The sequence below is a fragment of the Lepidochelys kempii genome, chromosome 5 (assembly GCF_965140285.1).
Source record: "Lepidochelys kempii isolate rLepKem1 chromosome 5, rLepKem1.hap1, whole genome shotgun sequence".
Lineage (NCBI taxonomy): Eukaryota > Metazoa > Chordata > Testudines > Cheloniidae > Lepidochelys > Lepidochelys kempii.
In genome coordinates, this window is record NC_136384.1 from 126,831,924 (window position 1) to 126,857,786 (window position 25,863).

The 25,863-nt window shown below is 44.3% G+C and overlaps 1 protein-coding gene and 1 long non-coding RNA gene across 6 annotated transcripts in view; one reads left to right on the top strand and one right to left on the bottom strand.

The window, feature by feature from the left end:
* LOC140911835 (uncharacterized) overlaps window positions 1-12,243 on the bottom strand; it is a 108,945-nt gene extending 96,702 nt beyond the window's left edge. For both annotated transcript variants that reach the window (XR_012159145.2, XR_012159144.2), the window contains exon 1: window positions 12,116-12,243. This is a non-coding gene — a long non-coding RNA (uncharacterized LOC140911835). The remainder of the gene's footprint in view (window positions 1-12,115) is intronic.
* The window catches only part of RNF38 (ring finger protein 38), a 196,379-nt gene continuing 180,237 nt past the window's right edge, over window positions 9,722-25,863 (top strand). Inside the window, exon 1 of one of the 4 annotated variants that reach the window (XM_073345754.2) lies at window positions 9,722-9,740. Coding sequence is in view for 2 of the 4 variants with exons in the window: in XM_073345751.2 (XP_073201852.1) it covers window positions 12,123-12,255 (133 nt within the window). In the remaining 2 variants the exon portion in view is untranslated. Of the gene's footprint in view, window positions 9,741-11,890; window positions 12,256-25,863 lie in introns of those variants that run through there. The other 3 variants (XM_073345751.2, XR_012159143.2, XM_073345753.2) reach the window with 3 other exon arrangements.

Consider the following 25,863-nt stretch of genomic DNA (forward strand, 5'->3'; position numbering starts at 1 on the left):
AAAGCAGCTATCAAATCCCCCCTCATTCTTCTCTTCTGCAGGCTAAACAATCCCAGCTCCCTCAGCCTCTCCTCATAACTCATGTGTTCCAGTCCCCTAATCATTTTTGTTGCCCTTCGCTGGACTCTCTCCAATTTATCCACATCCTTCTTGAAGTGTGGGGCCCAAAACTGGACACAGTACTCCAGATGAGGCCTCACCAATGTCGAATAGAGGGGAACGATCACGTCCCTCGATCTGCTCGCTATGCCCCTACTTATACATCCCAAAATGCCATTGGCCTTCTTGGCAACAAGGGCACACTGCTGACTCATATCCAGCTTCTCGTCCACTGTCACCCCTAGGTCCTTTTCCGCAGAACTGCTGCCTAGCCATTCGGTCCCTAGTCTGTAGCTGTGCATTGGGTTCTTCCGTCCTAAGTGCAGGACCCTGCACTTATCCTTATTGAACCTCATCAGATTCCTTTTGGCCCAATCTTCCAATTGGTCTAGGTCCTTCTGTATCCTATCCCTACCCTCCAGCGTATCTACCACTCCTCCCAGTTTAGTATCATCCGCAAATTTGCTGAGAGTGCAATCCACACCATCCTCCAGATCATTTATGAAGATATTGAATAAAACCGGCCCCAGGACCGACCCTTGGGGCACTCCACTTGATACCGGCTGCCAACTAGACATGGAGCCATTGATCACTACCCGTTGAGCCCGACAATCTAGCCAGCTTTCTACCCACCTTATAGTGCATTCATCCAGCCCATACTTCCTTAACTTGGTGACAAGAATACTATGGGAGACCGTGTCAAAAGCTTTGCTAAAGTCAAGAAACAATCCATCCAGTGTGTAAGAGAGGAGAGAGAGTGTCAAAAATGTGTATAATCTACTGTGTGTGGCATCTGTTTGGTGCTCCAAGATTGGGCTGGGACTACCCCCCTTTTCTTCCCAATCTGACGTGTTACCATAGGAGGAAGGAACAGAGCCTGGGGGTGAATGCGAGCACTACCAATGGAAGGCTAATCCCACCTTGCATAGGAGGTCTCCCAACCAAGCCTGCCCTATCTCGGGAGCAGCAGGGGTCAGGTCTGCTCTGGACATGGGGATGGGATCAGGCAGCTCTTGTCCTGGTTCTAGTGACAACTGTTCCTCCCTTTGCTGGGGCTGTCTGCAGATTCAGGCAAACATCACTGCTTTGGTTATACTCAGTTCATGTTTTCAAGCTTTTCTTCTCAACCATGAGGACTAGAAGCAGGTGGGCTTGGGGAGGGGGAGTTGAAATGATAGCTGTCATTCTGATGTGATCACATGACTCTGGGATCCAGGACCATAGGCATGTGCATACTGTGCCAGTCCCTTAATCAGGCCCCGCCCAGGGGTGTAGCCAAACCTCAGGGAGGACATGATCAGATTTTGAATGTCTGCATGCTCTGGTTTGAGGGGCATCTTATTTTGGTGTCTCAGATGGTGGAGATTGGGAGAGCTGCAGCATTGCTGTCCCTGCCCCATAATTTAAGCCATAATGCAGTCATGCTGTTTAGGCAGGTGCACGTCTAGAGTGTTTGATTTAAAAAACAGTCAATACTAATGTTAATGATCTGTTGTGAACTGCCTTTTCATAGGCATCGTGGAAGAAGAGCAGGGCCTCGTGCTCATTCTCTGAATGGAGGTGAATTTCACTCTGGGGAAGGCACCTTGGCGCAGCTGGATCTAGGCTCCACGCCTGGGTCTGCCACATGACCTGAGGCTAGTCACTTTACCTTCCCATGCCTCTGTTTCCCCTTCCACCCTCTCTCTCATCTATGTAGGTTATCCAGAGTAGGGACTGTTTGTACAGTACCTAGCACAATGGGGCCCTGATGTCAGTTGGGTCCTCCAGACCACTGGTTCTAGACCGTGGCGGTACGCAGAGGTCTTCCTGGGGTATGTCAACTGAGCTAGATATTTGCCTAGTTTTACAACAGGCCACATAAAAAGCACTAGCGAAGTCAGAACAAACTAAAATTTCATACGAGTTGTTTATACTGCTCTGTATACACTATACACTGAAGTGTAAGTACAATATTTATATTCAAATTGATTTATAATTATGGTAAAAATGAGACAGTCAGCAGTTTTCCAGTACTAGTGTGCTGTGACACTTGTATTTTTATGTCTGATTTTGTAAGCAAGTAGTTTTTAAGTGAGGTGAAACTTGGGGTATGCAAGACAAATCAGACTCCCGAAAGGGGTACAGTACAAAAGCGACACAGCACACTACCACTGAAAACCTGCTTCATTTTTCATTTTTACCATATAATTATAAAATAAATCAATTGGAATATAAATACTATCATTACATTTCAGTGTATATATAGAGCAGTATAAACAAGTCGTATGAAATTTTAGTTTGTTCTGACTTCGCTAGTGCTTTTTATGTGGCCTGTTGTAAAACTAGGCAAATATCTAAATGAGTTGATGTACCTCTGGAAGATCTCTGTGTACCGCAATGGGTACACAAACTCCCGGTTGAGAACCACTGATCTGTGCTTCCTTGTAAATAAACAAAATTGCATCAAAGAAATAACTGACTCTCACCAATTTCTCCTCCTAACTGGAGCAGCTTATAAGGCTCTGAATTTTTGGCTAACCGCTTGGATCAGAAAGGATAACCATATTAATTCTACATCCAAATAAATGATCTTCAATTGCATAATGATAGGAGGTTCTTAGGACCCTGCAGGTGACAACAGATGGAATCTAAAGAGTAAATTATGTCACATGCTGCCACCCATAAACTCGTTTTTTCCACATCCACAGGCAAAACATTTCTCGTAACCTATGTTTCTTGCTTCTGTTTGTTTACTAATAAGCAAGTAATTGTACATGCTCTTCGACTGTGATGTTGCACAGCTTCGCTTTTCTTTTTCATCTCCTTACATGAGATGTTGCCGCTCAGTGAAATCTATTTCTTAGCTTTACTTTTTTGTTGTTGTTGTTGTTAAAGATGAGTGTAGCTACGTTAGATTGAAAATAATTAAGCTCAGCACCAGTACGTGAACCTAGAGAAGGGAACTGTAGGGTAGGCTACATGTAGATGTTCCAAGACTTCTGTGATGCTTTTCAAAGTTAATTTGTATTAGGAAAATGTTTTCTCATTGGAGAGATAAGGACTCAAATACAGTTACATGCAATACAGCTGCCAATATTTGTTTCCTGGGAAATCTGTTTCCTTGAGTGACTCCTGAGAATCCCTCATTTTCTGGTCTCCACATTTCTAATTCTGCCCTGTGACTAGCATTCTTCCAGCTTAGGCCTATATGGGATTCCCCCTTTTGGAACTCATTAACACAGCTCCTTGTGGGCCCAATCCTGATGTCTGCTGAGTGCTTTCATTTCCTTTCAGCCTGGAGTTGAGAATGTTACACGCTTGGCAAGACTGGGCCCTCACTAAACAATGACTAATCACCCTGTCTCTACAGAGAGCATAAGGGGTCTATGGGAATGGAACATATATAATATAACCCCTTGTAGTAAGTTATATTAGGCTAGTGCATTTAGCTCCACTGCCCATGCAATATACTGGAAAGGACAATTCTCTGTCTTGCGCATGATGACAAATCAGAGCACATCATTGCAAGAGTTGTCAGTTCTTTAATTTCTCAAGTCTTCAACTATTTTAATTGGTGGTGGGGGGACTACAACGCTGGTTGTGCATTTCCCCTGGGGAAATGGCCGCCTTCTTTATTGGCCTATGGAGTTGAAAAATCTCTGTAGAGATGAGGTAACTAATGAACACATTCACCATATCTTCTGGTTTTTTCCCCAGCCTACCAGTGTCACAGCAGGGTTGGAATGAAACATTAACCAGACAGCCTTCATCCATGCCCCCCTCTCAGCCAGGACCTTGGGAAGGCATTCAATAGCACTAGCTGGGTCAGAGGATACACATAATTAAAGCATTCAGGGTTAAAATCACCCAGTGCAGAGGGTTTACAAAAGGCCTTAAGCACCACTTGAGCCTTTATCATGGGGCTTAAGTGATACCTAGGATAGGTTCTTCTACGGGGTGAGTTTAATTCTCAGTGAAACAATATCTAATATAATCATTTCCTATAGTGGATTACACTGGGAACAGTGAAAAGCACATTACAGGTAAGATTCTGATAGAAGATTAGGGATTTTTATTGATTTTATAGGACATATACTTCACTTTGCTCAATTATGTTTTTGTTTTTAAAAGAAATTTGTTAAAAATAGTTGCTGTGGGGGAAAAAATAACACACCAAATAATTACTCCCGATCTGCAGTAAAATTTTCAACATAAAATTTTCATTATTCACCAAACTGATTAGCTTTGACTAGCTTGAAACTAAATGAAATGTTTAATATTTAGATTGTCATGGATTTCTGATCACTGCAGTATTAAGAGTGAAAAGGGGATTACATAGAAAACGACAGACATGCTATCACATTCTGGAGTGCAATCCAGAACAATGAGGGGTTGTCACTACCTGCCCTGCAACCTGGGGTTACCTCACAATGCTTTGCTGTTATAGATCCTAGCCTGGGGTGCTCGCAAACATCCTAACAGCATGCATGTCACATCCTGAGTCTGTGTATAGCTACAGACTTGGTCCAGCAACTCTGACCCCTGCAGTGACTCAGGAACACACCAGCCACGCTCTGGCTTGCACCAGCCTTGGTTACTACCTGCAGGGTGACCTCAACACACTCCAAGTCCCAGATTTCCCCCCACAAACATATTTTGCACTGTCCAGCCCTTTCCTGGACAGTTCAGATATAAAAGGTCCATTGTGCCCTGTAAGGGGTCAATATCCAACAGTTTGGTATCTCCAATTGAAGTAGGAAACAATTCAATTTAAACATGATGTTGGATTAGTTTTGATTGAATAAGCTTGTTTTATTTTTTTAACTACATAGATTTTAAGTGAGTACACGTAGTAGGCATTACAGTCAGAAATGGTTACAAGAGAAAAAGAAAATGCTTTCTAGTAACTAAAACTTAATAAACTAGACTTTGGTTCTAGGTAAAATCCTTAGCATGGGTTTGTGATGTTACACTCCATATTCTTTATGGAAATATGCTTACGATATGGCATAACTGAGATATATTTTATGCAAGATGGGTCTTGTAAGGTATCATTGGAAAGGTTATGATTTACTGAATGTGATTATGCAATTTGTATGCATGTATCACTTCTGTATCTGAAGCTGGGAATATTGACTTTGTAACAATTACAACTGGATGTATATTTGGGGGAATGCCCACCAGATAGTAAGCAATCAGCCTGGATGAACCATTTAGAAAGGATAATAGAACTTTGGAGATACTAATCTCCCACCATCCTTAGGAGTTTCCTGGGATGTTGCTTTGACACTACAAGGTCATCTGATGATGTCACTTGATACAGAGTCACACCTTGGTCACTGCTGGTACTTTTCCACTGGAACCAAAGGCTTCCCACCTTATGTAAATTCTGTTTATGGCTGGGAAGGAAGGCATTCCTGGCTCTCCATTTTGCCAGCCTGCCCAAGAAGAGGGATTGCTAAAAACACTAAAGGGAAGGCAAAAGGGGGGAGTCCAGACTGAGACAGGGATCCAGTCTGTAAAGAGAAATAACTGGAACTGTAAGCTACAGAAACTCGACAACCTGCCTAAAATAACATTTAGGGTAAGAAATTACACTCAAGAAACAGGTTACAAAATGTATTAAGCTTAGCTCATGTATTTTGTTTTATTTGCTCAGTAATCTGCTTTGTTCTGTTCGCTATCCCTTATCACTTAAAATCTGCCTTTTTATAGTTAATACACTTGTTTTTATTATTAAATCCCATTTGTGCAATTTCTAGTGGGAGGGGGACAAGAAGCTGTGCATATCTCTCTTCACATTAAGGGAGAGGACGAATTCTTATGAGCTTTGCACTGTATAAATCCCTGTACAACGCAAGACAATATACCTTTGGGTCTGCACTCCAAGGGAGGTGAGCACCTGAGTGCTGGGGCAAGTCCCTTAAGATGAGTCTTCCCAGAGCTGATCTCAGTGTCTCTTTCTGCAGCTGGGTGAGGCCCTGCTTGCATGTGTGCTAGAGGAGGCTTAAGAGCCTGGCTCAGCAAGACAGGGTAAAAGGGGGCCCAGGCTGGCAGTACATCAGGTGGCACCTTAAAAGGGGGGCAATCCATCACAGTGTTCCCAACAACACTGCTAACCAAATTTAGCATGTCAGGATCCTAACAGGATCCAAAGTCAAAGTGCTGGTTCCTTTGTCATCTTAATTGAAAGGGAGAGAAAGAAAGAGAGAATACCTAGGGTGTTTTTTGCTCCTTACTTTTATAGTTGTCACCCTTTGAAATGCTTTTCCCAAGGGCTAACCCTACATAAAGTTCCTTCCCACTGTGAGGATAGACACATACAGTCTCATGGTGAAAGAGGTTCCAAGTTGTTAAAAATACAGATGAATCTGTTCCTGCTCGCCTCCCCTCGCCATCACCAAAGAACGGCCACCTCACCGGTAAGTGCTCATCAACTTTGACAGCTGCCTTGAGGCGTCAGCTCATCCTTTGTCTCTGAGAAACAGGTTTACCCCTCCCTAGACTTGTCTGGTCAAATATTTCAGTCATGATTTCAGCTCATATTCATAACTTTACACACAATGTCATTACACACATTTCACCATGTCACTGACCAGCGAGTCATTAGTTTGCAAAGATTACCTCACAAGGCATATTTTGTACAAAGATTATTACTATACCATATAGGGCGTGACTATAGGGTGCATTTGGTCACATATTGCTTAGATTAAAAAACTATTAATAAATGGACCCTGTTAGTACCATTTTGTTAAATGGTGCACGGTACCAGTTGTCTTCATCTCAGAAGTGGGAAAATGTCTTTATGTAGCCATGCACTGAAAAAAGCTGGACCTAACCCAACAATTGTATTATCTTAAAAAGTCTTGGTTTAAATTTAAACTAACTTTGTAAGGAAACGCAACATAACTCCAGTAGTAAATAAACCATCATGTACCAGAAACTTTGTGGTTTTACAGCTCCATAACTTAGACCCACATATTAAAAGTACAGCTTGCCCTGAACTTCCGGATGGTCTGCAGTCTTCTCATTTCTACTGGAAAGACAAATATTTGAGTGCACATTAGATAAATGGCCAAAGCAGCTTGATAATGCAGAGCTATCCTTTCTTTACCTATTTGTGGAGGCAAATTAATGGAGTGAGCCCCTTTGGAAACTTTGTTCTGTAGGAAAGAAATCCCCTAAGCGTTGACCCTACTCATTTTTGGAGGGCTTGTGAAAGGGTGAATCTGTGCTATGACTCAGTAATATGTGCTATTGAAAGCACAGGAACAATTTAAAGCAACTTCCCCAGAGGAATGGACTGGAAGATGTCATCAATAGCTGCCCTCCAAATCCTCCTTTGTTGCATTGCCCTTCCTCCATAGTCTTCATGTGGTGGTGTGGATTGTGAAGGGGCCTGCTGGACACTTGGTTCTCAGCATTAGCCTGCAGGAAGCTCAGTAGTCCTGTCTGGCAGGTGATGTAACTGTTGCCATTCTTTAAAACGGAAAAATAGCAGAACCCTCTTCCTACTCAATATATTGTACCATGTGTTGTGTAAAGATGGCATTGTTACAATGCAGCATGCAATGAATAAGATTTTGGTAAGTTTAGATAAAGAGCCAAAAGTAAATGTCCTCATTAAAATACAACACAATGCTTGTCTGCTTCCAGGTAGTAAATCTCATTGTTAGTTACCAAGACTTCCTTTTTGTTTCTTCTTCTTTGGTAAAATGTCACTTTTTCACATTATTTTCTTTACTATCCCTGAAAACTGTTTTTTGAACTGCATAACATTGAAGATGTGTGCATTTGCTTTAACATACACAACTACTGTAAGGATTTTTATTGTAAGGAAAAAAGTACTCTCTCTAACCTCTTGGTATCTTCATGTATAAGGATTAAGGGAAAGATGTTTTGTCATTGATATGTTACCAACACAATATGCTGTATATTGCAGAATACAGTCACATATTATAATTAAAGCTTACTGATTTATTAAACTCTCTATATAAAATGGGAATATCAACTTAATCCCTAGCACCAAGAGATAGTAAAGTGCAGGTCTGGAGAATTTTACACCTTCCAGAACTAAAACAGTGTTTTTGGGAGCAAAACAAGGTAATTTAAAAGTCATGTTTTAGCCTGGCCAAACATTTCAATTTTATGTTCTTAAACAAAATTAACTGTTTGTTTTTCCAGACACCTTTCCTGATTGATTTTGACAGCAGAATTGGGCATCACTATGCTAATTAAACATCTGGGATTATTAAATGAAAATTAATCTTCATGGCAGGAGCCTGCATTGGTTGACTGTAACCCCCATGAGAATTTGAAGTCCTACTGCACTCTCTGCGGATGAGAGCGCCATTTCTTTGAAGGTAACAGTAATTGACCTGCGAGTCAGGCAAGAGGGTCTGAAACCACTAACCGATTAAGCACACACTTCTTCACCCTCAGAGGGAGGAAAAATTAAAAAGGGTGAGTTTTCAAGATTACTCTTTAGTCCTGAAAACCCATGCACCCCTGCCTTGCACTATGAAGCCACAGCAAAGTGCAAATTCTTCTATACGCACCACCACCCACGCCCCCATTAAATCAACATTATAGTTAATTTTCTGTAACAACCCTGTTGGGGTAAATGCACTTCTTCCAAAGGTTTGCTCCCTGCACTAGGTGCATGAGCAGCACAAGGGTCCTAGGCCGCTAGGGGCAGGATCTCACAGCAGCGGGGCTCGGCGCCATGCACACACCCCGAGGCAAGACTCTCGGTTTCAAGGAGCACCCAGCAGTGGGGCAGGTGCTGTTAATAAGTTGGGGGCAGGGCAGCAGAAGCCAGCCCCGGCCCTGACCACAGGCCGCTCTGTCCTCAGCCCCTGCAACGGCTGCGGAGTATTTGTAAATCATTGCTTCCTCCCCCTCCCCCACCACCCCCGGCCCTGGCTCGGTCCAGCGGCTGCTCGCCCAGCCCTGCCGGGCAGGCTGCCCCCCACGAGCGCTGGCGCGTGACGGACGGCGAGCCAGCCCCGGCGCCGAGCGAACAGCCCTGCGCAATCGCCCAGCCGCCCAATCGATCGCAGCAGCGGCCGCCCGCCTCCCCCGTGCGCCCCTGCAAGGCGCGCCGGCTGCAGGGCGGGGGGGGCATCAGGCACAAGGGTGCTGCAAACCTGCGGAAAAGCAGCAGCTTTCGTGCCCTGCACGCGTCCCAGTGCAGGGCGATTCCCTTCAGCTGCGCTTCACAGCCACGCTGCTCGCTCGCTCGCTCCCCCCCCGGAGACGCTGCCCGGCCGGTGGGGAGAGCCTTGATGGGCTGCGTGTGGAAAACGGGAGACGCGAGAGCTGGCTGAGCACAAAAAGCTGCAGGCGGAATAAGCAACAGCCCCGGGTGGTGATTCCCCCCCGCGCAGGGCTGGGAACAAAGGGGGGAAAGTGAAGGGGGCTGATGATGATGCCGGGCTCTGCGCGTTGGGTCTGCTCAGGGCTCTCCCCGGCTAGTGATTTCTGCACGTTTCTCCCCTCCCCCCCGGGCAGTGTGTGTGCGTGTGCGCGCGCGTACAACTGCTCGCAGGAGCCCCGTGCCAGCGCTCACCTGGGCGTGCAAAAGGCACATGCATGGAAAGTCTGGGACTACGGGCAGCCCTCTGTTCTCCCCAGCCCCTTCACACCGTTCAGACCAGGTTGGAGCATGGCATTGGCGGGGCTGGGTTTATTACACACACACACACACGTGCGTGCACGCCTGTACTACAGTAGCCGAGGTCTGTGTACAGGCATCTAGACCCATGCGTGTCCAGACACCCACAGGCCAGCACACTTCGTTTTGTTTTGCCCTAGAGCTTTTTTAAAAGGGCGAGGGGGGGAAGAAACTGGACAGGCAGCTCTGGGTTCGTACTAGTGCCCCCCACCCTCCTCGCCCGGCCAGCTCGGGGGGCAGTACAGTGCCCCCCGTCCTCCTCGCCCCCCTGGCCCGGCCAGCTCAGGGGGCAGTACAGTGCCCCCCGCCCACCTCGCCCGGGCAGCTCAGGGGGCAGTACAGTGCCCCCCACCCTCCTCGCCCGGCCAGCTCAGGGGGCAGTACAGTGTCCCCCGCCCTCCTCGCCTGGGCACCTCGGGGGCAGTACAGTGCCCCCCGCCCTCCTCGCCCCCCTGGCCCGGCCAACTCGGGGGCAGTACAGTGCCCCCCGCCCTCCTCGCCCCCCTGGCCCGGGCACCTCGGGGGCAGTACAGTGCCCCCCGCCCTCCTCGCCCCCGGCACCTCGGGGGCAGTACAGTGCCCCCCGCCCTCCTCGCCCCCCTGGCCCGGGCACCTCGGGGGCAGTACAGTGTCCCCCGCCCTCCTCGCCCCCGGCACCTCGGGGGCAGTACAGTGCTCCTCGCCCCCCTGGCCCGGGCACCTCGGGGGCAGTACAGTGCCCCCCGCCCTCCTCGCCCCTGGCACCTCGGGGGCAGTACAGTGCCCCCCGCCCTCCTCACCCCCCTGGCCCGGGCACCTCGGGGGCAGTACAGTGCCCCCCGCCCTCCTCGCCCCCCTGGCCCGGCCAGCTCGGGGGCAGTACAGTGCCCCCCGCCCTCCTCGCCCCCGGCACCTCGGGGGCAGTACAGTGCCCCCCGCCCTCCTCGCCCCCGGCACCTCGGGGGCAGTACAGTGCCCCCCGCCCTCCTCGCCCCTGGCACCTCGGGGGCAGTACAGTGCCCCCCGCCCTCCTCGCCCCCCTGGCCCGGGCATCTCGGGGGCAGTACAGTGCCCCCCGCCCTCCTCGCCCCCCTGGCCCGGCCAGCTCGGGGGCAGTACAGTGCCCCCTGGCCCGGGGAGCGCTGGGGGGGTCACTGTGTGGAGCAGGGGGTGGGAAGCCCCAGCAAGGCGATTTGAAAGGTTCCCGCCGATCCCCCCAGCAGCAATGGGCAGAGCGGGGCGGGCTGGGCTGGACCCCGAGCTGCTAGCGCGGCTCCCCACGGAAGAAGTGGGGGGAGGCCGAGCAAGCAGGAGCCCTGGGAGAAAAGTTTGCGGGTTTGCTGGAGGGGAGCCCCGGGCAGTGCCCTGCGTGCGCTGGTCTGTGCCGGGGACGCTCGGCCCCCTCGCTGGCCGGCCGGCTCCGAGCGGCCGGGCTGGGCGCGGAAGTGGGACGGCGCAGGGCTGGCGGCGAGCGAGCCGAGCGCCCCGCGGTATAATTTATGCGGGGCGGCGAGGCCGGGCGGCGCCGCGGGGACGGAGCCAGCCCAGAGTTTCTTTCCCAGGGCGGCGGCGGCGGCGGCAGCAGCAGCAACTTCTCCCCGCGCCCGGGCGCGGTGGCGCCCCCCAGCAGGCCGGAGGCGGGCCGAGGGACGCGCACACAAAGGCGGCTGGGAGCCGCGGGCGGGCGGGCGCACGCCGGGCGGACAGGGGAGCCAGGCGGGAGTAGGCGCCGCCGGGAGGGGCGGCGGAGCGGCCGCCCCCTGCTCCTCGCCTGCCCTTCGCTTTCGTTTCCGCGGCGCGGCGGCTCGCAGGGAGGGGGCACCGCGGGCGGGCAGCCGCCTTTGTTTTCTCGCGCGCGCGGCTGAGCCCCCCGAAACCGGGCGCCCCCCCCCGGGTCCCTCCCCGCCGCGCGGCTCCGCTCCAACCCCCCTCCTCCTCCCCCCCCGCAAAGTAAGTTTCCCCGGCGGGCTCCCCCTCGCGCCCCGGCCCCGCCGTCTCCCGGCCCCGCCGGCCGGGCGAGCCGATGCCGATCGCCGCCAGCTCGCAGCCCCGCGCGGCGCAGCCCGACGCCCGCCTCTTCCCCCCGGCCCGGCTGCGGGAGCGGGACCCCGCCAAGCCGGGGGCCGCCGGCGCCGAGGAGCCGCGGGCCACCGGGCGCCTGGATCCCCCCGGCCAGGCCGGCGAGGCGGCCCCGCCAGCCGGGCTGATCGGCAGAGCGGCGGCTCCTCCCGCCGCCCCCTTCCTCCCCTCCCCGCCGCTGCCGCCCGCCTTCCAGTCCCCGCCGCCGGCCCCCGCCGCCGCCGCCTCCCCGCCGCCGGCCCCCTTCCTGCTGCTGGAGCCGCCCCGCACCCGCTCCCGGTCCCGCTCCGGCTTCCTCACCCTCGCCATGAGCGGGGCCGCCGCGCACTTCCAGCCGCCGCCGCCCCTCCACGGGCCGAGCCTCCCGGAGCAGGGAGTCCGCAGCCAGGGCAGAGGCAGCCCCGCCGGCCACGGGCACCCACGGGCCGCCCCCGCGCCAGGTAACGGGGAAGGGGAGCCTGGGGGGCGGAGAGGGGGTGTACTGAGGGCAGTGGGGATGTGGGGGAAGGGTGGGGTGGGGGTGACTGGGGTGCAGGAGGAGTGGGGTATGTGGAGGGACGGGTAGGGGGAAAGCCGGGGAGAGGGTGTGTTGGGGGGAGTAGGGCATGTGAGGGGGTTGATAAGGGGTGTAGGGGGAGTGGGTGCTGGGTGGGGTGCACGGGAACTAAAGAAAGGTTGGGGAGGCATTGCTTGGGACATGCGGTGCTGGGGGCCTGGGCTATGGGGTACTAGGAGTGCTCCAGGGACAGGGATAGGCTGCAGGGATTTCAGGAGGTGGTGGTAGGAGGGCGGGGGGGGGGGGTGTTACAGGGACTGAAGAGTTTGGTGGTGCCGGGGGCTGCCATAAGGGATCATAGGAGTAGCAGCCCACTTTGTTTTCCCAAAGTTGACACAATCTGTAACACTTCTCCAGAGTTGTTCAGCCTTAGCTCTTCCAAGCAATCGCTCTGTCTGTATCAGTCCCCATAGGGAAGATGACATGTGTCTGTCTGTACAGCGTGGTGGTGGGTGGGTGTATATAATATCAAGACGTTAAACATGCTTTCTGCTTACTTGTGGGAAGTTTGGTGCAGAGAAATGGAGACTTCTGTGTGTGGACGCATTTTGCTACCCCGCATTCAACAAATTAGGGGGTTTTCTGTTTGTGCCTGTCCCATTTCTGCTGGGGGAAACCTTGATCTGATGAGTTCAGCTCTGAGCTCACAGTTACTTATGGACACTCACAGCGTTGTCACACAGACTGAAGCTGTGAGGTTATAAATCACCAGGATGACATAGTAGTAGCTCATACAGGGAGAAGAGAAGCTCAGATCCCTAGGAAAATGACTTTAAAGGAAGTATCTTGAAAGAATACAACAAAGTAAATAAACTGGTTGTGATTTTATTCAAGTTTTGCCTCATGGTAACTTTCAGAACAACTGAAACTTTTATGTTAATCAAAGTGAGAAATAGACTAGCCAAGATCACTGTGGATCTATGGAATCTATATTTCCTCTCCTTCTTTACATATGTACTCACAATATTTGTGATGCTGGAATGATTGAATTGTCTGCCCAAAGGATGCTGTTTAATTCTCTTGCTGCATATACTCTGTTGGGGTAACCTCTGCCACATACATTGTATTCTAAAAGTTAGGATAGAAGCATTTAAAATTATTCCATCATTTGTGATGTTTCAGGGTTTTTTTCTTAACGTGAGATGCAGAATTATAAATTATACTATTGTGGTAGAGACTGTGTAGTTGAAGTTGAAATAGCACATCTGTTATTAATATAATAATATATTGTCATCTTTATTTTTTCTAGCCTATAGCTATAGTAGGTCTTTCAGTGTACTTGAGGTTACTTTCTCTTTACATTGGCTTCAGCTGTGGCTATGCCCTCATACAATATTTTGTTAAATATAGACTTGGAATCCTTTAACAGAACTTTGATAATAATACTCAAAGGATATCCACTGAACATGGTAGCCATGTGAGATTCTGAGATTGTTCATGGCGAGCACGGACTACTGTGGGAAAGAAACCACTAGGTAATAAAACTGATTTAGTGTTAATAACACACAGTTTTTAGCAACTATACGTGTAAAATACTCTTATTTAATTTTAATGAGTATTTGTGACTGCTTTAATTTTTGCTGTCCAACAGCTTTTTGTCTTGGCATCAGAAAATCAGTTTTCATAGAAATAGCATTTTGATTTTTATTCAATATAAATATTGAAAAAAATGACAGTTTTTGGGGAAAAAAATGAGTCAGTTAGCAGTGATGCTTAGTTTTGAAAATATATGGGAGAGGATTACTGTGTCTGTGTGTAAATCCAAAACAGAAGCTAATTCTTTAGGTTATATTTCTCCCTTTCCTTAATTTCTAATAAATATGCCAATTAAAATGGGTGAGTTCTTAAATTCTTGTATATCTTCATAATGTGGAGATTATTGGAAAACATCCTTATTCTTTTGGAAACACTGTCTGCCTTCTTAATTACCACTTTATATTGGGCATTTGACACCTGACACTTTTTAAATTATTATATTTATTTATTTATTTATTTTATTTAAAGAGTCATGACTGTTTCCTATTAAAAATGGCTACACAGTATTACCCCAGTGAGGAATAGTTTTTGGCTGCTCCCTTCAACTTTATTTTGGTGCAAAAATGTTAAGGCCTTAAATCTGCAAACACTTAAAAGCATGTGAGTGGTCTCCTTGACTTCAGTGGGACCCCTCGGTGTTTAAAATTAGGCATGTGTGTAAGTGTTCACAGGATTGGGGCCTGTGATGTTTTTTCTTCTCAGAGTTGTGTATGGCAATAGGCTGTTGTGTTTTTTATTAGCCAAAACCTTTTGCTTAGAAACTCATTTAAACTATAGTTGCAGAGTTGTTGCAGTGAGGAAAGCTTGTAGGGCCTGTGTATAAAAATAGTACTTAGAACTGTGTTAAGGCCAGATTCTTCAAAAGAGATTAGCTCCTATTTAGGGAGCTGCCTAATTGAAGCTGGGTTTTTTTTAAAAAATCTGGCTATTTATGTTTACTGATCAAGACTTTGGTGGAAAACTGATTAGTCTTACAAAAATACATTTTAAGGCCCCAATTATGCAAACATTTATGCACATGCTTAACTTTGCTACCATGTGCTGAAGCATTTGCAGAATCGGTGCCAAAATTTTTTGTTTTACAGTTGATAAAGATTTTCTGTTAGTCACATTATTGAAAGTAATAGTTTTCAATTAGTTTGCTATTTAATCAAGTCTCTGTTCTCAAAAAAATGAAATAACGATATTATGAACTTATGTTTAGATTTCAATATTAAGAAAACTTAGTACATTTTACAGACTGCCAGAATCTGTAGCAAACAATTACTGCCCCCCCCCCCCCCCCCGTGTCTAGTGAAGTATGGTTTTTTGTTTCTCATTTGTGTTTTCCCATTAAATATACATGTCAGCAGATGCAAAGGGCTTTATTCAAGATTGTCAAATTAATAAATGGGTAGTGGAATGGAAAACATAGAGCTGAACTGCTGACTCTTCTTTTCATCCAGGAAATTGATCCTAATCTTAAGAGGCACTTTCAGGCAGAACTAGAGGAAAGTGCGTTACCTCTGTCACTGTAGGCATATCTTGTAAGTGAAAAAGCTGAGAACAGGTAGAGACATGGTTGTCAGTTTGTAAGAGAGGTGTGGTTTTAATGGAAAATTTCAGTCCTTTTCACCTTCATTTTTTTGTAAGCTCCCATCTATAAAATTATTTTTGTTATTGTGGTATTTAGGGAGGAAGGAACCTTAAAAACATTAGAATAAAGTACTTTCAGTGAGTGGTAGACTACGCATTTTAAAGGTGGCTTTTCTCTGAAATGTTTCTACTTAGGAAAACTACCTTTTGGCTGACTCCTGGTAGCTGCACTAAAATCAATTAACGCTGCTTGCAATTTTCAGCCTTGTTGTTTTTCAATTTTAGATGGAATAGTTCTAAAACTACAAATTAATGATGTCACAGAATCACATCAGTCACCAAAGACTATTATTATGAGGGGTGGTGGGAGATACTTGTTTGGGCAGATAAGCAGCTGCTAAGAGTTTTAGTCTGGAGGAATTGAAACTGCTGATCAAAAGATCAGTGTCTGTTTTCAAACATACGCAAAACTGCAGGGTGTGAGGGGATGGACCTGCTTGTAAGAGTGCTGCCATTATTTGTATTGAAGTGAGTTGGAAAGCTCTTACAGTTCATAGCGATTTTGCCTGATGCAGCTGTATATGCTAAACATTGCAATTTAAGTACTGAAAACTCCCAATAAATTTCAGATTGTCACATGCAATTTTTTTATGCCTTTAGCAGTTATCTGTGTGCAGTACGTATGGTTCTGTTTTTGAATTGAATAGCAGTTACAGTGATTTTTATGGGGAGTGTCATGCTTAAATCTTGCATGCTCAGAGATGTGGGTCTTCTTACTTAGGTTACCCTGGTTCCTTCACAGCTTTATGACCCTCTTAAGTAGAGCAAGATGCAAGGATATCTCCTTAGTAATAATAAATGAAACACATTCAATACTTGCATTTGGTGGATAAAAATCTGTTCTTGCACCTTTTTATATTCAAGGCTAGTGTATTTTAGGTGAAATGATTGTAGTTTGATGGCAATCCTTAGTGAGAACTTGCTCAGAATTGTAAACCCAGAGTGTGTAATACAGCCTAATCTTTGGGTAGAAATTAGCTAGCTTGGATACTAAATTACAATTTACCTTTTGGGTTCTCTAAATTATTTAGTGAAAACTTTGGAAAGTACGGTGGGTTTGTTTTTTTTAAAATCTTTAATTTCCAGTGCTTGTTATAAACAGCTTTTCAATAGAAATAAATTAACCACAGTATATGGAATTACCCATTTCAAGGGTTTAAGCATTTAGTATATTTTTAAGAATGTTAATGCCCCTAGCCAAAGGGAGATAGATTTCGGGGTTGTTTTGGGAAATGTACACATTCATTTGTATACTTGTTTTCCATGATGATTGTTTTCAGATAATATGCACCTTTCCGTAAGAATCTCCTATGGATCATCTTGATAAGTTTCCCACTTAGCTCCTAGTTTCTTGAGCAAATTAAATATTTATTAATATATGGTGAATATAAATATGTTCACTCAATTGGGAAAAGATTCTGTGAAAACATGGTATACTAGGCCAGAGATATGCTATGTTGCTTTGTCGGAACATGTTAAGTTGATTAAAAGGTACAGTATGGAGGAGAGGAGATGGCAGTTGCTTGGGCTAGTTACTGCTGCTTTCCTATAGCAAACAGAAACTACTGACAAACTTATGTTTTTCAGGTTTATTTCCCATTATTCTGTTAGTCTGATAACATGATGGCTCTACTTTAGGGTGCATTCTTTTTAAAACTGCAAGACAAATAACTGTAGAGACCGTTCAGGTTTCAGACAAACATAATGACATAAACCACACTATTGCTACATGACAGGTTTCAGAGTAACCGCCGTGTTAGTCTGTATTCGCAAAAAGAAAAGGAGTACTTGTGGCACCTTAGAGACTAACCAATTTATTTGAGCATGAGCTTTCGTGAGCTGTAGCTCACGAAAGCTCATGCTCAAATAAATTGGTTAGTCTCTAAGGTGCCACAAGTACTCCTTTACTATTGCTACAGTTACCAGAATATGAATACCCTGAAAGTAATACTTGCTGGGGTAGAGTAGGGAAATCTTTCATAATTAAGAAAAATCTGTCTTTTCTATCCCATAGGACATACTCCTATTTAATATTGGGAAGGGGAAGAGCGGAAGTATTTAATTTTAAAATATGTCTTTTGCTGTGCAACATCAATTTAGGTTGCTTAACAAATGAAGGCCTAATCCATCAAGGCGCTGAGTGACCTCAGTTCCCATTGATTTAAGTAGGAGTTGAATGACCTTGCAGAATCAGCTTCTAAAACAATAGAGGGGCAGGCTCCTTGGGTGCAATGCCAAGCTTGCCGAGGTACAGGACAGGGCTGTGGTGTGCTGGCAGCCCATTTTGGATGGTACAAAAAAGATCTCTTCTGAATATTACTAGCTATTTTAGCTGAAACATGAAAACTAGTTAGCTGTAGAATATACAATAAATTCGAGTTGCAGTATTTACCTATGGTGTACACCCCCATCCCTGGATCTTGACTACACTTGATAAAAGACTGGGTCAGGTGCTTCTGTCAACAAGGGAACTATTGCAAAGCTACATGTGAAGGTAATGGGCGTGACTCTTCTCTTGTACTGGTTTTACACTGGTGTAACTACATAGACTTCAGTGGAGTTATGCCTGCTTTACCGCTGTGTAAGTGAAAGGAAAATCAGGCCTAGTGTCTTATAGTTAGCATTAATTAAATGGCTCTATCCTTTTTGGTTTAAAAACTAGTACTTCCAATTAAGTTGAAAAATACAAAGTTATCAATTACAAGTCATTTAATGAAATACAGCAGAGCCTCAATGAAACAAAAGTATCTGAAAGAGGCTCAGGCCCACCCAATGTCTAATAGCAACACTGAAAAACGCCTTGATGATTGAATGACTAAATTCAGCTATCCATAATTATTCAGTACCCCTTTTACGATTGGATAGTCATGGGTACATTCTTTAGTTTAAGTATCGGGGTAGCTGTGTTAGTCTGTATCCACAAAAACAACAAGGAGTGTGGTGGCACCTTAAAGACTAACAGATTTATTTGAGCATAAGCTTTTGTGGGTAAAAACCCCACTTCTTCAGATGCATGGAGACTCCTTGTTGTTCTTTAGTTTAGTTTATGAAACTTCCTTTTTTCCCTGTATGCAATTTAATATGTTTGAAATTCTGGTGTTCCAATGTGTGCGTGTGTCTGTCTGTCTTGTTGCTGAGACATAGTTTGTCTGAAGAGTGCATGTGTTGCTTGAACTCCTAGCTAATTCATTCCAGTTTCATATTACCTTTAGAAGATAAACCAGCAAAAGGTTTTGTACTTTTTCTGGTTTATCTGTATGTTGTGCTTTGGGGCAGGTGGAGAGGCAGAAATATTATGGGTGATGATCTGCTTGCACATACTTAAGGTGAAAAATAGTCTTGTCACCAAAGGGAGCAGGAAGAAATGCTTTAACAAGAGTACTAATAAGCATGTCTGTGAACATTATATAAATCCTTGGGGGTGGAGGGGGGAACAGGTTCAATTTTTAGAAAGATTTTGCTTACCTCTTTATATTTTTAGTCTTGCCACTTCTCACCCACAAGATTATCTTGGCAAAATGAGGCCCTTATGCATACAAAATCTTTTAATTCATGATTTGATATGAAAGATGGTGTTTTAAATCTTGTTCCACTAATAACCTTGCAACCTCAGCTTCTTAAAATAACTGAAGCATGAGAATTACAGGTGGTTTCTTGTTTGGTTTCTAAAATGAATCAGAAGTTTAGGTGGAGAGTTTTGACTAAAATGTCAGTAAGCCCAACCTGAAAGGTGTAGTACAGGAGGAGGAGGGGACTATATGGAACAGGTGAGAATACAGGATATTAAAGAGCTAGTCTTAAAAAGTTTGTGGTCTTTAATTAGTAACTAAATTATACTTCATGCTTGTGGCTTACTATTGTGATACGTTGTTGATGCAGTTAGAGGTGAGATGGAACTTCCATTCTGTGCATATTTTTTCAGTGGCTTTTTATTTGCTCTAGAGATACCTTTTGGTTGAAATCTCTCGTGCTTGTTCTGAAGTACTCTTTCTGTCTTGTGTGCACAAAGCATAATACATATCCATTTGGTTGTTTGCGCTACCTGAACGTGGAAAAACATTTTTTCAACTGATGAGAACTATTGGTTGGTCTTTCTGTGCTCTGATAACTTAACAATATAACTTTCTTTTAGCACTTATTTGACATATAATGTAGAATGAGAAAATGCATGCTCTCTGTCCTGTTTGGAGGGGGAAGTGGTTTTGAAATAGCAAAGTTATAGGTATTTTAAGAAGTATTTTTGAGCATGCTGAGTGTTTTGTTTTCTCAGCTGCTGACACACACGCATGGTCTAGTTGTTCACTTTCTTAAAACATACTCTGCCCCCACCTCCCCAGCTGAAGGAAGTGAGCTCGCATCTGTCATCTCCTGTAGTTGCTGCTACCAATATGCCACCTTCTTATTTTGGTTGATCTTTAGCCTGCTTACCAAGGTTCACTTGTAACTTTGGTTTTGGCCCAATGAAAAGGGATGTGTGTCATCAGCATACTGATGACATAACACTTTCATAAATCATAGAATATTAGAGTTGGAAGGGACCTCAGAAGATCATCTAGTCCAACCCCCTGCTCAAAGCAGGACCGATCCCCAATTTTTGCCCCAGATCCCTAAATAGCCCCGTCAAGGTTTGAACTCACAACCCTGGGTTTAGCAGGCCAATGCTCAAACCAATGAGCTATCCCTCCCCCCCGAAACTTCAAAACATCTTGCTAACTTCTCCCGCATCCAAGCGAAGATAACCCATGCTCACCAGGCTGTCGAGCACCTGTAACAGTCTTGTTGGGAATCGTTCTTTCATAGATGGACCAATAATATGTATGTGGAGGCTTTTAAGCACATAAGAATGGCCCTACTGGGTCAGACCAAATATTATTTAATATTATTATATTTAATAATAATAATAATATTAACAACATCAGCCACACTATCAGAGGCTCGTTCACCTGCACATCCACCAATGTGATATATGCCATCATGTGCCAGCAATGCCCCTCTGCCATGTACATTGGTCAAACTGGACAGTCTCTACGTAAAAGAATAAATGGACACAAATCAGATGTCAAGAATTATAACATTCATAAACCAGTCGGAGAACACTTCAATCTCTCTGGTCACGCGATTACAGACATGAAAGTTGCAATATTACAACAAAAAAACTTCAAACCCAGACTCCAGCGAGAGACTGTTGAATTGGAATTCATTTGCAAATTGGATACAATTAACTTAGGCTTGAATAGAGACTGGGAGTGGCTAAGTCATTATGCAAGGTAACCTATTTCCCCTTGTTTTTTCCTACCCACCCCCCCTTCCTCTTCAGGCGTTCTTGTTAAACCCTGGATTTGTGCTGGAAATGGCCCAACTAGATTATCATACACATTGTAAGGAGAGTGATAGCTTATCTAAAGTGATTACCAGCAGGAGAGTGGGGTGGGGGGAGGTATTTTTTCATGCTTTGTGTGTATAAAAAGATCTTCTACACTTTCCACAGTATGCATCCGATGAAGTGAGCTGTAGCTCACAAAAGCTTATTCTCAAATAAATTGGTTAGTCTCTAAGGTGCCACAAGTACTCCTTTTCTTTCTGCGAATACAGACTAACATGGCTGTTACTCTGAAACCTTTGTTTTTTATGTTTCAGATCTTGCTTAATAATAGTGTTTGATTTGGTTCTTGCTTAATAATCAGCTTGCCGTTATTCTACTGAAGGTTGTAATTTTTCAGCTCTCATAAATTAAGCCATTGGGCTTGGTCAGTAGTTGCATGGGAGACTTCCAAGGGAAAAACAAACTAAAAGGAGCTTTTAATGCAACGTTGCTTGATTCTAATTGCACAAAAGTCAGGTACGCTTATTTTAAGGTTTGCACTTAATCTCCATTCTTCCTCCTTGTGTATATATATGCATTATAATAGGTGGACTTCAGGCCAAATCGGGGCCACCAGACACTTTTGAACAGACCCCAAAATCTTTTTATTTGCTTACTATTATTGTTGGGATTTTTATTGCTCTCTCTGGAGTTTGGACCTTGACTGAGAAATTTGGATCTTGACAAAAAATAGACTACTTCTGCAATAGGGTCTTCCCTTGCATGATTGCACAATACTGAACAGAGCAATATGTTACTTGAATGTCGGCAAATAATAAATACTTTACAACTGTTCAAAGAAATTGCACTATAATAGTACATGCACATATGTAGTATTTTGTATTACAAGATATATCATATGATCATGTCTTAAAGTACACTGTCTTAATGCAAATGTACAAGGGACAGAATTTAACTCTGAATTTCATGACTTTTATTAAATTTCAATTCTAGCCCATGGTCTACACACTCCCCTGTGTAGGCTTCTTTTTACATTTTTTAAAGGAATAGCCTAAGATTGTGTATGTTATGTACCATGCCATCCAGGTGTGGAGGAAGAATGGCTATATATCCCGTACGGGTTGTGGCCAGTAACACTCATTGAAAAGATAGAATTGCAGGTTCTGTGCTGGGAAAGTTACGGACCACTTCATTACTACATGTGTGGCAAAATTTGTAGTAAGTGACGACACGTAGCAAGGTGCAGCAAACTATTCCAGGGCTCTGGCAGTTCTTGGTGAAGTACTGCTCCCTCACCACTGTTTACAGCTTGCCCTGTGTGTATGAATGTCAGCTGAGGTGTGTATGTATTTTGCCAATAGCAAGTTCCTGCTGTTCAGAGCATAAATTTGCTGTTTTCTGTAGTAGCTTAGTCCCTGATCCTATAGAAACTTTATTAATGTACTTTATGTATGGGAGTGGTCCCATTGATTTGGCTAAGAATCTGTGCAAATGCTTGCAAGGTTAGAGCTATACTTTCTTTTCCCCTGCGGTAGCATGTGTTGTACTTTTAGCTTCTTCCTTACATAATCAGACTATTTTGCCTTTTTGGAGTTTGCAGATATTCTGGTGGATCTCTTGTGTGGGACCACTTTTTTTCTCTTATAAGTTGGTGTGGCAGAAAGCCAAGCAGGAAGAAATGGCTTGTGCATGGAATTTGGAGGCAGGTTTTGAAGTAAAATGCTGCACTTTTTGGCTCACAAGCCATGGGAGCATATGGATGCTTCATGGTGCAGAAACACTGCATGTGTATTTTTAATACATGTATATTTATATTTCAAGCAAAGTTTTGATTTTATATTTTAAAAAAGTTTACAAAATTGATAGGAAAACAAATATGGCAGATACTATAATTCTCTTTAAATTATGCCTATGGATTAGGGCATTTCAGGATTTTCAGAAATTTTTAATGCTTTATTTTTTAGGGGAGAGAGAAAGCTCTTAACTAATTAAGAGAATAGTGTAACAAAAATATCAAGACTGTGTGACAGTAACATTTATATTTGTGAAGAAGTTTGTTGAACAGTATGGTATAAGCTGAAGTATCAATTTACAAATAAACAAGAAAAATTTATATTGGATGTTCTTCATTGATGTCTGTTACAGCTAGTAACAGAAATGAGGAAAATTCTTTCCTCTTTTATTGAAACTTTTAAATGTTTGTTGAAAATTTCCAGCCTGGTCTTGTCTGTTATGTCTTGCACGCTTTCACTGCTCACTATGTAGTACATATATAAGCTTTTAAATTGTATTACCGTACTTGGATATATTCAGTAGGGTGTCCCATTAGTTTATGTTCATTTCTAATAGAAGAAAAAGTGTTTTTACAAGTTGTTTTTAAGACACTTCATGTTCTCGTGTATTTTTTAATATTCTTTATTAATTTGTAATATAACAAAACAAACTGTTCTTGGTTTCCATCATAATACTCTTGTGCTCCTTAATTCAAAGTATTGTGAGCATATCTGTGTGTAAGCTGACAAAGCAATAAAGCACAAAAGTGCAGGTCAGCCAGATAGATCCCTTTTCCTGGGGAAAATTTTATCTCTTGGTCTCAGAAAAACAGATAACAAACATAAAAATGTAACACACAGATGTTTCTAGGCTCAGAGTTTACCCAGTCCTGGGTTCAAAGAACAGCCTTCTCTCAGGCGAGTCCCTTTGTTCCTGGAGCAGCTGCTTCTTTGCAGCACCTTCATGAACCTGAGTTGCTATTAACTCCTCCTTTTCCAGGCACAGGATAGGGTCTCTGAACCTGGGAATACTATGCTTTGAGTATCAACCATATTTAAGAATCTGCTGCCAATAAAGGAGTATGTTCTTATTGTCCATTCAGTAGCAGATCTGAGCGCATGATGTCCTAACCCTCTGATGTCCCATCATCTGCAAGAAAATAAATCCTGTGTGAATACAGGCTGCTTCAGTAAGTGTAGATAATGTCAGTGGAGTAGAACAGTTTGTAAACTGGAAACTCCTTTTTGATCAGTTTCAGTAGATAGGTTCCTGTCATAAATATAAAGGGAAAGGTAAACCCCTTTAAAATCCTTCCTGGCCAGAGGAAAAACCCTTTCACCTGTAAAGGGTTAAGAAGCTAGGATAACCTCGCTGGCACCTGACCAAAATGACCAATGAGGAGACAAGATACTTTCAAAAGCTGGGGGGAGGGAGAAAACAAAGCCTCTCTCTCTCTGTCTGTGTGATGCTTTTGCCGGGGACAGAACAGGAATGGAGTCTTGGAACTTAGTAAGTAATCTAGCTAGATATGCATTAGATTCTGTTTCCTTTAAATGGCTGAGAAAATAAGCTGTGCTGAATAGAATGGATATTCCTGTCTGTGTGTCTTTTTGTAACTTAAGCTTTTGCCTAGCGGGATTCTGTGTTTTGAATCTAATTACCCTGTAAGGTATTTACCATCCTGATTTTACAGAGGTGATTCTTTTTATTATTACTTCTATTAAAATTCTTCTTTTCAAGAACTGAATGCTTTTTTCATTGTTCCTAAGATCCAGGGGTTTGGGTTTGTGGTCACCTATGCAAATTGGTAAGGATTTTTACCAAACCTTCCCCAGGAAGTGGGGTGCAAGGGTTGGGAAGATTTTGGGGGGAAAGACTTTTCCTAATGGGCGCTTTCCTAATAAAATAAACCTGGATAAAACGTTTGGTGGTGGCAGTGGAAGTCCAAGGGCAAAGGGTAAAATGGTTTGTACCTTGGAGAAGTTTTAACCTAAGCTGGTAAAAGTAGGCTTAGGAGGTTTTCATGCAGGTCCCCACATCTGTACCCTAGAGTTCAGAGTGGGGAAGGAACCGTGACATGTTGTTTTCTCCCTCCCCCCAGCTTTTGAAAGTATATTGTCTCCTCATTGGTCATTTTGGTCAGGTGCCAGCGAGGTTATCCTAGTTTCTTAACCCTTTACAGGTGAAAGGATTTTTTTTCCTCTGGTCAGCAGGGATTTTAAAGGTGTTTACCCTTCCCTTTATATTTATGACAGTTCCCCTTCCCCACCCCTCTGTTTTTCCAGTTGCAGAGATAACAAACTTTGGAAATCTAATCTGATGATACTTATGGTGTTTTTTTCCGATCGTATTTATAGTTGCATTTGCATAAATGACCATCTGAAATTGTTTTAATATCTTTGTGTGCCCTTTCCTTACAGAACTTGTTTTCTGTGGCAGGCTGGGATTGAGCTAGAAAAGTGTCTGGGAGATGATGATTCTACCTCCAATTCTTCCTGAGGCTATGACACTTCTGTAACAGGGTGGTCGGAATAGGATTGAAGCTGGTAACAGCAAATAGTTCTCTTATAGTATGAGAGGATAGTGATCTTAATTTAGTAACCTAGATTAAATATACCATTTTGGCATACCATAGGCCAAACAACAAATAAATACATATCAGTCCCTAAAATAGACCGATAAGTCAGATTGTCATTCCCTTATTCTTAAGGGTGTAGCATAGAGTCTCCAGTAGGGAATGCTAAGACTCCTTTTTCCTGTGATACCTGTAGTTTAAGATTACTGACCCAAATAAATAAATAAATGCACAGGAATTGCCTAATGATTTGTCTGGGTATTTTTGTAATTGGCTGGCTGGGTCAGAAGGAGGTTTTTTTAAAAAGTGGTAAGGCTTTAAATCATAAAGGTATAATAATCTTGACTATTCGCTTTCTACAGGTGGGTTCAACCTCTGAGTGCAAGAGAGAGATTTGCTAAACTGACTGGATTGTGTGCGTGTATGTGGAGTCTCTTCTCTCATTTATTTTTTAAAATTCTTGTGAAATAGAGGTTAGCTATTCAGAATAGATATTCCCATATTTGAAAATCATATCACCCATTTTAACTGAAATTCTGCTGATGGTGATTTTATTTATTTTTGCATGGGAGAGTCCATTTACTTTTCTCTCTATCTATAGGAGTAGTCACTGATCTACGTAAACTGATTTTGAATCCTAGGCACTATTC